Genomic DNA, 18,021 nt, shown 5'->3' with positions numbered 1-18,021 from the left:
TAATAATTTGTGGGAGGAGTAAGCCCAGAGCTTAATAACTTGTGGGAGGAGTAAGTCCAGAGCTTAATAACTTGTGGGAGGAGTAAGTCCAGAGCTTAATAACTTGTGGGAGGAGTAAGCACAGAGCTTAATAACTTGTGGGAGGAGTAAGTCCAGAGCTTAATAACTTGTGGGAGGAGTAAGCCCAGAGCTTAATAACTTGTGGGAGGAGTAAGTCCAGAGCTTAATAACTTGTGGGAGGAGTAAGCCCAGAGCTTAATAACTTGTGGGAGGAGTAAGTCCAGAGCTTAATAACTTGTGGGAGGAGTAAGCCCAGAGCTTAATAACTTGTGGGAGGAGAAAGTCCAGATCTTAATAACTTGTGGGAGGAGTAAGCAGAGAGCTTAATAACTTGTGGGAGGAGTAAGCAGAGAGCTTACTAACTTGTGGGAGGAGTAAGTCCAGAGCTTAATAACTTGTGGGAGGAGTAAGCCCAGAGCTTAATAACTTGTGGGAGGAGTAAGCCCATAGCTTAATAACTTGTGGGAGGAGTAAGTCCAGAGCTTAATAACTTGTGGGAGGAGTAAGCCCAGAGCTTAATAACTTGTGGGAGGAGTAAGCCCAGAGCTTAATAACTTGTGGGAGGAGTAAGTCCAGAGCTTAATAACTTGTGGGAGGAGTAAGTCCAGAGCTTAATAACTTGTGGGAGGAGTAAGTCCAGAGCTTAATAACTTGTGGAGGAGTAAGCCCAGAGCTCAATAACTTGTGGGAGGAGTAAGCCCAGAGCTTAATAACTTGTGGGAGGAGTAAGTCCAGAGCTTAATAACTTGTGGGAGGAGTAAGCCCAGAGCTTAATAACTTGTGGGAGGAGTAAGCCCAGAGCTTAATAACTTGTGGGAGGAGTAAGCCCAGAGCTTAATAACTTGTGGGAGGAGTAAGCCCAGAGCTTAATAACTTGTGGGAGGAGTAAGCACAGAGCTTAATAACTTGTGGGAGGAGTAAGTCCAGAGCTTAATAATTTGTGGGAGGAGTAAGCCCAGAGCTTAATAACTTGTGGGAGGAGTAAGCCCAGAGCTTAATAACTTGTGGGAGGAGTAAGCCCAGAGCTTAATAACTTGTGGGAGGAGTAAGCCCAGAGCTTAATAACTTGTGGGAGGAGTAAGCCCAGAGCTTAATAACTTGTGTGAGGAGTAAGTCCAGAGCTTAATAACTTGTGGGAGGAGTAAGTCCAGAGCTTAATAACTTGTGGGAGGAGAAAGTCCAGAGCTTAATAACTTGTGGGAGGAGTAAGCAGAGAGCTTACTAACTTGTGGGAGGAGTAAGTCCAGAGCTTAACTTGTGGGAGGAGTAAGTCCAGAGCTTAATAACTTGTGGGAGGAGTAAGCCCAGAGCTTAATAACTTGTGGGAGGAGTAAGCCCAGAGCTTAATAACTTGTGGGAGGAGTAAGTCCAGAGCTTAATAACTTGTGGGAGGAGTAAGTCCAGAGCTTAATAACTTGTGGGAGGAGTAAGTCCAGAGCTTAATAACTTGTGGGAGGAGTAAGTCCAGAGCTTAATAACTTGTGGGAGGAGTAAGTCCAGAGCTTAATAACTTGTGGAGGAGTAAGTCCAGAGCTTAATAACTTGTGGGAGGAGTAAGTCCAGAGCTTAATAACTTGTGGGAGGAGTAAGTCCAGAGCTTAATAACTTGTGGGAGGAGTAAGCCCAGAGCTTAATAACTTGTGGGAGGAGTAAGTCCAGAACTTAATAACTTGTGGGAGGAGTAAGTCCAGAGCTTAATAACTTGTGGAGGAGTAAGCCCAGAGCTCAATAACTTGTGGGAGGAGTAAGCCCAGAGCTCAATAACTTGTGGGAGGAGTAAGCCCAGAGCTTAATAACTTGTGGGAGGAGTAAGCCCAGAGCTTAATAACTTGTGGGAGGAGTAAGCCCAGAGCTTAATAACTTGTGGGAGGAGTAAGCCCAGAGCTTAACAACTTGTGGGAGGAGTAAGCCCAGAGCTTAACAACTTGTGGGAGGAGTAAGCCCAGAGCTTAATAACTTGTGGGAGGAGTAAGCCCAGAGCTTAATAACTTGTGGGAGGAGTAAGCCCAGAGCTTAATAACTTGTGGGAGGAGTAAGCCCAGAGCTTAATAACTTGTGGGAGGAGTAAGTCCAGAGCTTAATAACTTGTGGGAGGATTAAGTCCAGAGCTTAACTCCGGCCACGAGTAGGCTCAACTGGGTAGAAGGAGAAAGTCAAAGGATTACTTCGGTGTAGAAGTAACATGTTCTATCTCACAAGATATGAATTTTACCATTTACTTGGAATATCCTCTTCAAATAGCCAAAAAATTATAATTATGTATTATCTGCTTGTGTGCATCTAACACCTTATGTCCTTCAGTTTGTTACTAATTTCATTTTATATAATCAATTGTTCTCTTCTCTGATCAATATTTTTTTCTATGTCAACAAACACAGAATATGTTTTCTGAATTTTTGATAAAATTTTGAAAATCTTTGATATTCCACTTTAGTCAACTCGAACATTAAAGACACAAATCACAAGCACTTTAACCCTTTTACCCCCAGGCTATTTGGAAATTTCCAACCCTTAACCCCCAGGGGTTATTTTTTTTCAAGCACATTTTGCTGTATATTTTTTTAAATTGCTCTAACAGCCTTAATTTTCATCATAGAGAGGTCAGGTTGGTCTCATTCTCTTGGAAAATGCCTGAAGTTTCTCAAAAAATTGTCAAAAATATGCAAAAAAAAAAAAAATTAAATAGCAGTTTTTTGCAAGGACGTACTGGTACGTCCATGGGGGTAAAGGGATGAGTTTTGTGAAACGTACCAGTACGTCCTTTGGTGGTAAAAGGGTTAAGCACTATAAGGGTATTGAGGGTGAATGCTAATGTCGGATCCCAGAGAGTAAGTGAGGATACGTCTCTAAACTTCATGACCAGGAGTGTAGTGGAGAGTGTCATGTTCAGGCATCCTATGCCTCATGTGCAGTGGTTGCATAGCAATTATAAGAGTGATGAAATCATACCCTTTTTATTGGTTGTTTTGTCATATAGGAACCGGGCCTAGGAGTAACCCTGTAAATGACTGAAGTTTGTATCTGTGTAGGAATAAATTTTTTTTTTTTAATGAATCTTAACTCCTGGTCACGGTGCAGACTACTGCAATATAATAAGACTTACGAGAGTTAGACTCAGCCCAAGCCCTAGTAGTATATAAACACAGGATGAAGGAGAACAGGGGTCGACATAACTTTGCTGCAAAGGTAAAGTTTCAGCGACTACTTTAGTTATTGCCCTAACAAAAACAAACTAAAATCTATGTGTTACAGTGTTGAAGAAAAGTCACTACATATGTTTGGCTAACTACAAGTACAGTAAAGCCAGGTATTTGAGAATGGGAGAATCTCATATCAGTCGCAAAATTGGGGCTGAGGATCTCAAGTTATACTGTGCACCTTCACATTAGCATTCTTGGCTTAACCTCTGTTAAATCGTTAAATTCAATTTCTGAACTGCTTCATTTTAAGGAAACGCCAGCCCTTCCTCAATAAATAATTTTTTTTTTTTGCTAGAAGAGTAGTTATTTATTTAAACTTTCCTTTCAAAGGTTGAAATAAAATGAAAAGAGGAAACAATATTTACCGGTATAACTCGATCAGGTCCAAAATAGTTTTGCCTGTTGCTATAGGAGCTTAGTGTGATATCCGGATGAGGAGAACTTTTGCTACTCATATGGGCATTAGTTCTAAATGCCAACCATATGATAATCATAAGTTATGAAAAACAAGATATATGATAAGTATGTTAACATGCATTATAGTTGAGGGTTTGTTGAATTTATGAAAACCTCACTCGCTAGTAAATAATTGACATTGAAAAGAATGAAAAGATTAAAAACTGAGGATTCACCAAGGAACTTTCTTCACTCCAAAAGATGCAACTAATTGGACTAGAAGAGAAAACCATTTTCCCCTTCCGATATTGTAAGATTTTCATAATCAGAATGTTGCCATAAATTTTGAATAAACAAATGCAGCTACTTATGTTGAGTAAAATATGAAGTTACTACAAAAAATACTGTGATAAATAACCTAGCTTATAATTTGATTTATTACAATAGATAGCTAATAAAATTTAGTGTCTAGACAACTGGTGGCCATATACTATCATGTTGAAAATAACATTTCATATCAGATAAGGGCACAAAACACAACTAAACAGCTGTACTGTAAGACGAAACTTTAACACTTATTGATAGGGAAAAATTACAAGAATTTGGCAAACTGGCGAGTTGCTGTTGTGGTGCAAAAGGTAGGGGTGAGATCGTGGCAGCTCCATTATGGGGGCTACTCCTTTGGGTTGAGGCTCCTACCCTAGAAATCCCTTGGGTGGAGGATGTGTAAAGGATAGTTTCTTTTGGTAACCATTGAGAGCTCACATTTTGCAGATATAAGTACAATGACCTGGTGGTTAAGTTCATCAAATTAATGCTTTGTTGAATTAATAATACCAAAGAGAAATATGCTTGTGTTAACTTACTGTGACAAACTTGGAATATCTCCTTTAGATTTTATACTTTATGAAGATAATTTTTAAGAAAGGTAAACAAATTGAAAATGTACTGGAAACACACTAATGTAACAATTCAGAATGGCCTCCCTACCCCTGGTGCTTGGCCTTATATATAGCCCTATCTCCATATAGATGCATTGATTTCTTGACTGTAACTTTTTATTTTCAGATATTGAAGTCGCAAATCGCCATGGACACACCTGCTTGATGATTGCTTGCTACAAGGGTCACTTTGAAATTGCCAAATATCTCATAAACATCAATGCTAATGTTAATAGAAAGAGTGTTAAAGGGAACACAGCATTACACGACTGTGCCGAGTCGGGATCTCTTGAAATCATGAAGTTATTGCTGGATCATAATGCAAAAATGGATGTGGATTCATACGGTGAGTCCCCAACCCTTATACTGGTCTTATAGAAGTAATCAGATTGGATAATAATTGGTAAATATCTTGCTAATTGTATTATAAAAACAAAGTGTTATGGACTGGAATGCAGATTTTTAATATGCTGATTTTAGAGCTCCATTGCTTTTACTGATTTAGGAAATATTTAGAATATTTAGATCTTTATTAAAAGCATGTCCATTGCTATATATCATTGTTTACCATTTTACAGGAATGACACCTTTGCTAGCTGCCAGTGTAACTGGGCATACACACATTGTAGAGTATCTTATTTCTAGAACAGACTTGATATTAAAAAAGGACAAAATAGATGCCTTAGAACTTCTGGGAGCTACTTTCGTTGACAAGAAGAGGGATATGCTTGGTGCTCTTAGATTCTGGAAAATGGCCATGAGTGAAAGGCAAGTTCCAAATTATAAGTACTGTACTGTATTTTTATACTCTATCTCAATACTCCTGCATTGTGCCGTCAACTCTAACTTTAGGTTATATTTTACAGAAACCTCATCCAAAAATACTGAGCAGACCATTGATTTTCAAGCTTTCTGACCTAGTCACATTGTTATTTGATTAACTTACTGCCCATGCTCTATAACATTTTGTTATAATTTTTATCATTTCTCTTTGAGTTCACATTCTCAGACATTAACATCCACCCCATCAACTGTACTTGAGATTCAAAATTCAGTAGTTTTGGCACATTAGTTATGAAACTCAATGCAATGCTCAATAACTTTAGTTCCAGCTGTGACCATATTAAGGAATGATTGTCTGAATAATGTGAACTTCATTTTTATTTGAGTAGAGTACTTGTGATGAGTTCCTCATTTCATGATTTGTTTGGTTTTATTGAATTTGATTTTTGGTTTTAATGTTTTATATGGTTTTCTTATATGTTTTTGTTACTTTCTTATTTGTTTTCCTTTATTTCATTTTTAAACTTTACTTTGAAAACACTTTCCATTTTGGAGACTATCTTGCTATTCAAGCTCTTAATTTGAATTCATAATTCATATTGCATTATGGGGGTTTCCTCCGCAATTGCACCTTGTCAATAGTCATCCTCAGCCCCAGTGAGCTGCCTCAAGACGCAATTTCGCTGCATCTGTTTATCCTTTTGTGGGTTTTTGGGTTCATCACATTTTATTTTTTACTAGTGTTGCAGCTTGGCTAGTAATATGAAAATCATAAATACTTGGTTTGAATTGCCTTGTTAAGAGTTGTTGGCACTAGAAAGGTTAAGAAGAGAGGGGAGACTGACAGAAACATAAAAATAACTTGCATATTATAAACTGCATATCCTCATTTGTTTTATCTTGGTGCCTTGAATACATTTTCAGTTTCGTAATCATGCAAATTTATTTACATTCCATCAGGAGTGTAAACACGTGGGATGAAACTGTATTTCTATGAACCTGCTGTCTTGGATCCTTTGTGCCTTGTGATCTTTGATTTTTAATAGGGGAGACATTTGAAAACCCATTTCTTGATGTCTGTCTTTAATGCCCTCCAAATATATCACTCAATTAGGATACGGATGATGGAGCTACCTGAAGTCTGTGATAAATTATGAGCAAAGTTAAAAGCCATCCTCCTCCAAACCAAAAGAAACCCTAGTTACTTACTTACTTTACTTTACTTTACTTTGATGGCTGCTTTTCTGGTCCCATACAGCAGGGGAACCCCACTCTCTACAGGACCTTCACTGTCGTTTTACCTTATTCGTTCAGAGTAATTAACGTTTCATGCCTCATATTCTTCATTTATTGTTAAATCGTCACTGTCAAAAGACTCATGAAATACGAAAGTCTTCAGTTTCCTCTTGAAAGCCTTTATGTCTTATCATTTGAATGTTTCGTGGGAGTTTATTATATAGTTTCGGGGCCGCATATTTAAAGGGTCTAGAGCCTAAAGTAGACATATATCTAGGTTCCAACAGTTTGAAGCCATCTGTAACTATTCTCGTGTCGACACGATTTGTTGGCTGCGCAATATGTAGCAGTCTCTTGAGTATTTTGGACGCCCGGTTCTAATAACTTGGTGGTGTATTGTACATATTTTAAATTCAATCCTCGCTTTAATCGGCAGCCAGTGTAAATCAATTAGTATAGGGGTGATCCTTTCTCTAGGTGGGACGCCTTTTATCAGTCTTGCTCCTGTGTTTATTATGTTTTGTAATTTCTTAAGTTGCACTTTTGGTAAATTGTAATAGATAGAGTTGCCAAAGTCAATCCTGGTAATAACACAGTTTATCACAAGTTTCTTTACAGAATTTTCATTCAGGTACTTTTTTATAAACGCAATATTTCTTAGATGATAACCAGCATTTATTATTACATTATTTATTTGGGCATTTAGAGATAGGTTGCAGTCAGGAAATACACCTAGATCTCGAACTTTTACTAAATAACGGCACCGAGTCATTATTTATGTTCATTTGAATATCACCTAAGTTTCTCACGCTGTTTCTTTTGCCCACCACCATGAATTCAGTTTTGTTCTCATTTAATTTTAGTTGTTTAAATGTCATCCATTCTCTAACACTTTCAAGGATTTGGTTTATAGTTTCAGTAGTGTTATCTATATCATTTATGAAGAAATAAAATTGTGTCATATCTGCAAATAGTTTAAACTTGACGCCATGCCTTTGTAGTATTTTCGATAGACCATGATTATAAATTGTGGGCTACCCTCAGATCTGCACTCTTTGGTGTAGACTTGAACAGTTCTACCTTTACTTAAGCCAGATGGCTGTGATACTCACTGACAAAGGAAACGGCAACGGTTTGGCTGAAGTATTTGACAGTAAACAAACAGACTAATGAGAAACTTCCTCATTCCTGTTTTCCTGAGGCCAAACTATCCAGTTTAGCCTTTTGGTCCTGTGAAGTTAAAACAAGAGTTGTTCCAACATGGAGTACTTACCTCGAACTACTTTCTTAGGAGTATCTGGGATCTCCTCCCAACTGACCAGAGTTTTGTGTAGTTTACCCTAGTCCGTTTTCTATGAGGGGTAACCTCAGGTGGAGTGATACACGCCCTGAGGCTAACCCCAGGTCAGAGAGCATGCTTGCTCAGGTCTCGATCTCCAGTAAGTTCTCTGGTCACGTCGCGATAACATCTCGACGCTCTCTCCTTACCCAGTGCGACCCTTTGTGTCCCCGACTCCCCTTTTGTGTCTTACGCGGTCCCCACGTGGACCCATTGTGTTCATTCTATACCCTTTCGTACCCTTATCCTCTGTGTTCGTCATGTAGGGGCAGCTTATGTTCTCCTACAGCCACGTGTCCGGAGTGCGAGTCCTGGAACGAGGTGCAGTGGGTGCGCTTCGGCACCAAGAAGAAGGCATCCAAGAGGTCACATAGGAAGACGAGCCTCTCCTCGCCACTTACTTCTCCCGATGCCTCGTTGAATGGAGCTTCTCAGCCACCTTCCCCTACCCAGAATAGGGGACGAGGTAAGTCAGTTGTGGGGAAGAGGCCCATTGCTCTTCCCCAGGAGTCTGAGTGGGTGCGGTATAGCACCAAGAAGAAGTAGGCGACGAAGAGGTCGCCTAAGAAGTCTAGTATCCCTTCCTCCCTTGCTTTGCCGGGCGTCTCGTCTGACAGAGCTTCCCTACCACCCTCCCCTACCCAGAGTAGGGGACGAGGTAAGTCCATTGCGGGGAAGAGGCCCGCGGCCCTTCCCCAAGAGTCTGATCTTCAGGATAGTGGGGTTGTGGCGTCGTTCCAGACGAGTGAGGGGCCTGAGGGAGGGGCGGGAGTGTGTATGGGAGACGGAGTCCTGGTGCAAGCAGGCCACGTCTCCTCTGATGACTCCATGTGGGGGAAAAATGTCCCCAATCCTTCTCCAGTTGGCGTGTTTTTCAGTCACTTCTGCAGCCGAGGCCGTCGCCGAGAAAGAGCCTTCTCCGCCGTGGGACCCCATTGCGTGGATCCCCCCCCCCCACAAGACGAGGCGCTGAGGAAGCTTAGGAGACGAAGGGAGAAGTCCCGCAAGAAGTTGTCGTGTTCTCGCTCCCCCTCGAGGTCGTGCCGCGAGAGTCGGCGCTCAAGATCCCCCAAGAGCAGTGAGTGGGTGGTGGTTCACCTCGACAGGCTGCTGGAGCTAGCTGCGGCGCCGGGCCCTTCAAGTTGGCATCCGAGGACGAGCTCCCCGGATAGATACTCCTCTGGCAGCAGCGGCGCCCGATGGAGAGACTCATCATGGCAGGTTCCAGTTGGCAGGTGTAAGTCCGCGAAGGTTCCGGCTCCATCCGCCCAGCGGAGAGAGTCGCCCCTTCGGTCTGGCAGCCAAGTCCTAACCTCCAAAGGCCATCTAGCTCGTCACGAGCGCAGCCCTCGGCTTTCCTCAACGGGTAGGCCCGCAGATACGAGAACCTCCGGAAGAGTTGTTGGACCCAGGAGGGAGGCCCCCGTTCCGACGGCGATGCCTGTCCTTCGTCGTGAACCCCGGCGACCCTACAGCAAGCTCTGGCAGACTGGCATAAGTCCGCGAGGGTTCCGACTCCTTCCGCCCAGAGGAGAGAGTCGCCCCTTCGGTCTGGCAGCCGTGTCCCAGCCTCCAAGACTTTGACAGCCAGGTCTCGGTCAACAGGCATAAGCCCGCGAAGGTTCCGACTTCTCCCGCTCAGAGGAGAGAGTCGCCCCTTCGAACTGGCAGCCTTGTCCCGGCCTCCAGTTCTTCGATGGCCCGCCCTGAACGAAGGAACCAACCAGCCAGCACGGGGATGCCCGCGGCTCCATGGATCTCCGAAGGAGCTCCATCCGTCCAGCGGAGGTAGCCGCTGGCTCGACCCAGCAGCATGGCATCCATACCCGGTACCACGACAGCTCCATTCAGGCTTCGTGGTCAACCGCTGGTATACCAGGGTACTCACACCCCATGGATTCCCCGGGAGGGGGTAGACCCATGACGGCTACCTCCGTCCCAGTGGCTTCATCCGTGATGGAGATAGCCGCTCCATCGTCCCGGCCAGCCCCATCCAAACATTGGAGGTGGCCGCTGACACACCCATGACGGCTACCTCCGTCCCGGCAGCTCCATCCGTGATGGAGCCAGCCGTGCCATTGTCCCGGCCAGCCCCATCCCAGCATCGGAGGCGGCCGCTGACATGGCAGGGTACTTAAACCCCACGGATTTCCCCGGGAGGGGGTAGACCTATGACGGCTACCTCCGTCCCAGTGGCTTCATCCGTGATGGAGATAGCCGCTCCATCGTCCCGGCCAGCCTCATCCAAACATTGGAGGTGGCCGCTGACACACCCATGACGGCTACCTCCGTCCCGGCAGCTCCATCCGTGATGGAGCCAGCCGTGCCATCGTCCCGGCCAGCCCCATCCCAGCATCGGAGGCGGCCGCTGACATGGCAGGGGACTTAAATCCCACGGATTTCCCCGGGAGGGGGTAGACCCATGACGGCTACCTCCGTCCCAGTGGCTTCATCCGTGATGGAGATAGCCGCTCCATCGTCCCGGCCAGCCCCATCCACAAGCATTGGAGGTGGCCGCTGACACAACCATGACGGCTACCTCCGTCCCGGCGGCTCCATCCGCACCTTTGCCTAGTGCCTCTTCGGCTCCGTCCGCCCGTCGGATGTAGAAGTTGGCATATAATCTTTCCCCCCTCTCTCTCTCTCTCTCTCTCTCTCTCTCTCTCTCTCTCTCTCTCTCTCTCTCTCTCTCTCTCGTAGGGGAGCTTCGACTCCTCAGTTAGCCTTCAGACCCCCATACCCGGGCCTCAGGAGAGGGCGTTCAGGCCGCGGCTCTCGAAGGAGTTAGGAGGAGGAGGCCCCCTACTCCTGCCGGCGCCTCAGGTAGGGGGATGCTTCGAACGATCTTGGCAAGCATGGCGGGACCACGGAGTGGATCCGTGGACCGTAGCAGTACTAAAGGAGGGGTACAGGCTTCCCTTCCTAGCGGACCCACACCTCGGATCCCAGATCAACAGGCGGAGTGGTTGGCACCCAAGGACCCCTTGAGAGTAGCAGTATTGCAGGAAGAAGGCTCGGCAATGCTGGCAAAAGGGTCAGTAGAACCAGTCAAGAAACAGAGTCCAGGGTTCTACAACAGGCTCTTCCTAGTGGAGAAGGCGACAGGGTTCTCGAGACCGGTCATAGACCTTTCAGCCCTCAACAATTCGTGTGCAACACCGACTTCAAGATGGACACTCCGAAGTCGGTCCTAGCGACCTTGAAGGAGGAGGACTTCATGAGGTCCATAGGCCTCAAAGATGTCTACTTAAAGGGTCCTGTTCATCCCTCCAACAGGAGGTTCCTAAGGGTAAAATGGAGTACTAAAACGTTGCAGTTCAAAACCCTATGCTTCGGACTGTCGACAGGGCTTCACGAAGGTCTTCGCAACAGTTTCAGGCTGGGCGCACGAACAGGACGTCCACCAGATTCGGTACCTAGATGACTGGTTGTTGCTTTCAGTCTCAGAGGAAGTACTGAGGGAGCAAGGCGAGAAGCTCTTGCACTAATGCAACGTTTTGAGTATCATCATCAGCCTGGAGAAGTACCGGCTGATTTCCTCCACCAGGATGACCTACCTAGGGTTGGTTATAGACTCCCGGATGGCAAGGGCCTTCCCCTCCGCGGAGAAACTGGGCACTCTGAAACAGATACTCTGGCCCTTCCTGTCGGGCCAGCCCAGGAGAGCCAAGGACTGGCAAAGACTGATAGGACTCCCCGCACAAAATAGTCCTGGTGTCCCCGGAGACGAAGGAAGTCCTGGGGTGGTGGCAATCGGAACTAACACCCTCAAGGGAATGCCCTTTGCTACTGACCCTCCGGAGATGCTCCTGTTCATGGACGTATCCAAGGAGAGCTGGGGTGCCCATCTTCTCGACAAAACGGCAAAAGGTAAATGGGAAGTCGAGGAGACGAACCTGCACATATACGTGCTGGAGATGAGGACCGTACAAAGAGCGTGCCTAGAGTTCGTCCATCTACCCCGGGGAAGCTCCGTGGCTCCGGGGTGCGACAACGCCACGGTGGTGGCCTGCGTGAAAGAGCAAGGAGGACTGAAGTCGAAGGAACGGTGCAGTCTCACGATGGAGTTCCTAGAATGGGCTGAAGTGGAACAAATCAATTTTTCAGCCAGGTTCTCTCCGGGGAAGAGGAATGTCCTGGCCGACGGCCTCAACAGGATGGGTCAAGTGGTAGGGCCTGAGTGGTCCCTACACCCAGAAGTGGTCAAAACCCTCTCCCTGAATTGGGGCTCGCCGGTGATAGACCTCTTCGCCACGAGATTAAACGCACAGCTCCCCGTGTTTTCCTGTACTAGATCCAGCAGCAGCGTTCGAGGACGACTTCCAATGAGACGGACGGCCAACCTGTGGGTGACTTTGGTAGTGCCCTGGTGGCCAGAGAGAGAGTGGTTCGCGGATCTAAAGGAACTGGCACGCCTTCCACCTGGGCCACTTCCAGACAGACCAGACCTTCTCCGGCAGCCTCACTTCCAGAGGTTCCATGAAAACCCTTGGTCCCTCCTTCACGCGTGGAGGTTATCGAGCGTCTCCTGAAAAAGGAAGGATTTCCGTCGAGGACGGCATCAAGGATGTCAGGGTACCTGAGGCGTTCGTCAGTCGAGGTGTACCAGGCGTAGTGGGCTACCTTTTCTAAGGGGGTGCTCCTCGAAGAACATCAGGCCGTTAGGGGCCTCCATTCATGAGATAGCAGACTTCCTGGTCTATCTCAGGGACGAAGTGGGCATGTCCATCCCAAGTCTTCCTCCTGAAAGACATAGACCTGGGTGCCTCCAGGTAGATCTCGACGCTCTTCAAGAGCTTCGAGCAGTCGTTTTCCCCCCAAGCCATTAGAGTGCCCCAGGGGGATGTAGCTAGGGTACTTGAAAATGCTTTTAGAACCTCCCTTCGAGCCTCTAAAAGACATTCTAGACAAGGAGCTCGCCCTCAAGGCAGTCTTTCGTTTAGCTCTGGCATCAGGTAGCCCCCTGAAACTGCCATGGGATACACTATCATTGGAAGGACATGTCTCCTAGGATTCTTGTAGAAGTGAGTTACTTAGACACTAAGATGGTTTTTTGCGTAGTTTTCCCTATTTTCTCGTGTTTTCTTTGAGGTCAGCAGAACCTAGTCTCCTACCTAGGTTCCTCTTCTATTCTCGTCACGGTCTCTAGGTCCTGAAGGACACTCCCACCTCCTAAGGTATAAGTCTCATAAGAAAGTAGTTTGAGGTAAGTACTCCCTGTTGGAACAAATCACAAATTCTAAGTAATTTGTATTTTTCCTAAGAGTACTTACCTCGAACTACTTTCGGGTAATGGCCCGCCCATCCTACCCCGAGTGCCTTGCTGGACTTCATAGATACCTAAGCTATCAAGAACTTACTGGAGATCGAGACCTGAGCAAGCATGCTCTCTGACCTGGGGTTAGCCTCAGGGCGTGTATCACTCCACCTGAGGTTACCCCTCATAGAAAACGGGACTAGGGTAAACTACACAAAACTCTGGTCGGTTGGGAGGAGATCCCAGATACTCCTAAGAAAGTAGTTCGAGGTAAGTACTGTTAGGAAAAATACAAATTACTTAGAATTTGTGATTTTACTGGACCTTGATGCTTATGGAGGAGTACACTTTTTTTTTTTCTTTTTTTTTCTTTGTGATTTTACTGGACCTTGATGCTTATGGAGGAGTACACTTTTTTTTTTCTTTTTTTTCATTGTTATTAAAATTTCTTAGCTTTTAAGTAGTCTGTTATTTCTCCATTAGTTAGCAAGAAGAGGTTCTTTTTTCACTTTTTGGAAATTGGTAATGTTACTCTGGGGTAATTATGTTCGGGGTAGCTCTAGCCCTCTTGATTACTGTCCTATTTCTGCAAGTCTTGTATTGTCTAAAGTTTTTGTATGTCTTTTGGCTAAATGTCTAGATAGCTATGCTGTCAGTAATCTTCTCCCTAATTTGCAGTTTGGATTTCACAAAACTGTTACATGTTAAGGGGAACATGTGATCTAACTATTTCCAATGCTGTACAGAAATCTCTTGATTGTGGTTTCAAAATTTGTATAATTGGCCTTGAGTTTTAGTGCTGCCTTTGTGTTAATCCTAAGGCTACAGAAGGTCTTGCTAGCTAAGTTGATTAAGGTTGTGCATGAAGTTTAAAATTATATATATATATATATATATATATATATATATATATATATATATATATATATATATATATATATATTGTAAAATCTAACAGGAAAAGTTTTTTAAAAATCAAAGTTTTATATATACCTTTGGGTCACATGGCTTATATGACTCGCTGCTAAGATTCGTCAAAGTAAATAGTTTTAATAAAATTTTATATTTGATGCTTACCTGTGAGTCAGTAAGCTGCCTCCAAAAAATAAGAAAATAAAATTTTGTTTCTTACCATCATGGGTTGTTTTTTAATTATTGTTTTTCTTTTCAGATATGATAATGGCATAATAATTTATCCTAAACCAGTACAACAGTCACCAATTGCTGCATATGAAAATTCAGTAGAAGTTATGACATTACAACAATTAGAAGAAATAATTTCAGATCCTGATGAAATGAGAATGCAAGCACTTCTTGTAAGAGAAAGAATATTAGGACCTGCCCACCCTGACACAAGTTACTATATAAGATACAGAGGTGCTGTATATGCAGATACTGGTAATTTTGATAGATGTATAACGCTTTGGATGTATGCTCTAGATATGCAGCAGAAAATTCTAGAACCATTGAGTCCAATGACACAGAGTTCCTTTGTATCATTTGCAGAATTATTTTCTTTTATGATGAGTGAAGCCAAGAATCGTGGCAGAAGGGTACCAGTGGTAAATTTCTGTGATATGATGCGTGTTTTTGAAAAATGTATGAGAGAAGTTGAAATTGGAATGTCTCAGCTGAATAAAGTCAATGGATGTGGTAGTATATTAGCCAGTGGAGGTGAGAGAGATACCACTTACTTCCATCGTACTTTAGTTATAACAATGCATTTAGTATGTTTGCTAACGAAATTAGGTCCAGGTTTATCTGCTCTTCAGCGATATACAATGAGAAAAGCTGTGTATGAACTAGTTCAACTGAATCCTAGAGGGTCAGGAGGAGTAACACCTTTACATTTAGCATGTTCAAGAGATTCTTCTGCAACAGTCGGCAGATTTCCTATTTGCACTTTTCCTAGTATGGAAGTTGTAAATCTTTTGCTGGAAGTTGGTGCGAATCCATGCACGACAGATCATCAGGGTAATACGCCTCTCCATACCCTTGCAGGTAATAAACAGTGTCGTAGGGAAATATTGAATTCTCTTCTCCTTGCCGGTGCTCATTTAGATACTCTTAATAAATCGGGTCAAAGTTTTGGTACTCTCCGGGCTTCACGTGGACAAAGAATTCATCAATTAATTAACCCTTTACAGCACACATCGCTACAGTGCCTAGCTGCTGCAGCACTTCGAAGACATGGCCTTTCATATAAAGCAGTCTTACATCCTCGACTGTCACAATTTGTTGACCATCACTGATCCTTAATGTATATAGCTGCAGTAGGAATATCCAGCTTATTGTACATAGATTTAATAGATAAGCATGTGTACAGTATACATGTATATACACTGATATATATATACAGATCTATCTTTACATTTGAGTAAAGGCATTTGTAGCCATTGTTGATATGGTGATGAATGACATCACCTCCAAGTGGCATTATAATGTAAGTGACCCTCCCAGCTTGTGACTGTCACGTCGTGATTGGGATTCGCATTCCTTGCATCAGGCTTCCCATGTTTTCTAGAAATCTTTACTCTAAAGGTCAAGGGAATTTGGCTATGTGCTGGTGATTTCAGTTTAATCCAGAAATGGTAGACAGTAGTGTGACCGAGTAATTTAACCGGATTCGTGAATTTGGTCCTATGTGGCACAGTGAGTTTGCCTTAGCTGGTTAAAGGTAAACTGGGACAGTAAAGTTATCAGGATTTAAAAAGGTTTGAAAACCATATCTTAATTTTTTCATTACCAATGTCAAAAATTTTAGTATCAGATTTCTAAAATCATTTACCACAATGACCATTATTTTTATTTTACTGCTGTGCAGAAATTCTTTTGACCAAAGTGTGAAGGCTTGAGGATTATTTGAAGCAGTGAGAATTAATGGGTGCCAGTCTCAAGTTGTCCATGGCAGCAGTGATATTCAGGAAATTAAAGACTCCTATTCAGCAGCAATATAAGGAGTGCAGCAGGTGCTTTGGATGTCTTGAATCTAAGTGGTGTGATGATGCCGTGCTAAGAATGACACTACATTTGCAAATTGTGTATTCAGTGTTGTCTTTTTGGATTCATTATGGATACATGTCATAGTATATGCACCGTATTCCCTATGCTCTTCAATTTTAGATATTTCCTTTCCTAGATAAAAAGGGGCTTTCTGTTTATGCTCCCTATGTCAAAAGGTTAAAACTATTATTGAAAATATGCATTGTACAAGGGATTGAGCAGATACTTATGATATTACTAAGCTACATTGAAGAATGAATCTTAAATCTTGTCCTTAATCAAAGAATTGCATTCTGCTGTTATGTTTTTCCAGCCTTAGAGGGGCTGTTTAAAAAGCCAGCAAATAATGCAATAACATACCAGTCTTGCGTATCCTTAAGAGGGTTTGTTAAAATGGTTAATGTGGCCTGAAATAACAATGACAATGGATTTTAGTGTTCCTCACACAGTTGGTTTATCTGTGATAAAGTTTATATTGTTGGTGTGCTCTATATTAGTATATAGTATTTACACAATTTTTGTATTAGGAATAATTTTCTTTTGAGAATTGTGATTAAAGTAGGCCATTGTTTTCAAAGCAGAGATATTTATTTGCTTTTTTTTCCACAAGAGTTGAGGCTTTTTGTGTACTCGGTACCATTATCCTGAAAAATACGATGTTCCTTGTCATAAAGTGAAAGTTGTGTGAAGAATATAATTTAGTCCAAGGTAAAATTTTATATTTTTCAATTTAGACTTATTAGTCATGTGGAATCTTACATTTCAAGAGGAGAAATGCTTCCTTAGTCTGTGGTTGGAAATCCCAAATGATTTTTATTAAACTTGATTTTTTATTTGCGATATAAGTAAAGTTTATTATTTTTCCTCGGTTAATTTTCAGAACCTTCAAAACATGTTTTCTTTTTATAAAGTGTTTGGCTTGTCCCTTATTGCTTACTCCTGCAAAGTAAAATGTTCTTTATACTTTTCTATTCCCTTTTATGTTTAGAGTATTACTGTATCTGGTATACAGTTTTTATATTTAGGAATTTGTATATTTGTGAGATTCTTTTAGGTTTTCTTTATACACTAATGTGAATCATTTGAGGTTTTCATTACATGACATAGTGAGAGCAATATTTTGAAGTTCATGTATTTTAAAATTTTAATTTTGGCATTACTTTAAATAAATTCATCACCTGACAGTATTGCAAATGAAGTGAGACAAATCTTTTGTTATGTTAAGAATGATTTTGAACATGTAGACACTGGATGATAGATATGGGTTTAATCTGTGTGCACTGACCATAATTATTTTTGGGTTTAGCACACAAATTGCAAGATGGTGTGACTTTTATCATAAAATAAAAAAATTCAAGATATTGTGCGACTTTAAATTACCTTGAATGTTAAAGGGAAATTTTAAGAATAATGTTACTGGCTAATTAATAGGTACAAGATTGCTTTTGGTGTTGAAGAGATGCATGATTATTTTGTATGATACTGATTTATAGCATTTAGGCTGAAGAATGCTCAATGGTGAGATGCCTCATAACGGTAGTGTAATCAAAGCACTCCAGTGGTGCAATGTAGGCATCAATTAGGGGGGTTTTTGCAGCATTCGTTCCCCAGCAGTACTTGCTTTTATAACCTTCTACTTTACCTCCATTCTTGCTTCCATCTTCCTGTCCAATCTCTTCTTTTATCTATCCTGGATGCACTTGGGTATGGCCTCAAAGGTCCCAGTGCTAGACAATATAGCCAAAATATGACAAATTTGGAGATAATTTGTATCTTCTCTATCACAAACCTGGAGTTATTTATGTG

At 42.8% G+C, this 18,021-nt stretch overlaps 1 protein-coding gene across 1 annotated transcript in view; it reads left to right on the top strand.

Moving 5' to 3' along the window:
- The window catches only part of LOC137650078 (protein fem-1 homolog C-like), a 73,201-nt gene extending 55,624 nt beyond the window's left edge, over positions 1 to 17,577 (top strand). Inside the window, exons 4-6 of the mRNA XM_068383152.1 lie at positions 4,725 to 4,943; positions 5,176 to 5,365; positions 14,384 to 17,577. Coding sequence (XP_068239253.1) covers positions 4,725 to 4,943; positions 5,176 to 5,365; positions 14,384 to 15,464 — 1,490 coding nt within the window. The 3' untranslated portion in view covers positions 15,465 to 17,577. The remainder of the gene's footprint in view (positions 1 to 4,724; positions 4,944 to 5,175; positions 5,366 to 14,383) is intronic.
- The last annotated feature ends 444 nt before the right edge of the window (positions 17,578 to 18,021 follow it).

This window comes from Palaemon carinicauda, chromosome 1 (genome assembly GCF_036898095.1).
Source record: "Palaemon carinicauda isolate YSFRI2023 chromosome 1, ASM3689809v2, whole genome shotgun sequence".
In the NCBI taxonomy this organism is placed as follows: Eukaryota; Metazoa; Arthropoda; class Malacostraca; order Decapoda; family Palaemonidae; genus Palaemon; species Palaemon carinicauda.
This window is presented reverse-complemented; position numbering and strand designations above follow the sequence as displayed.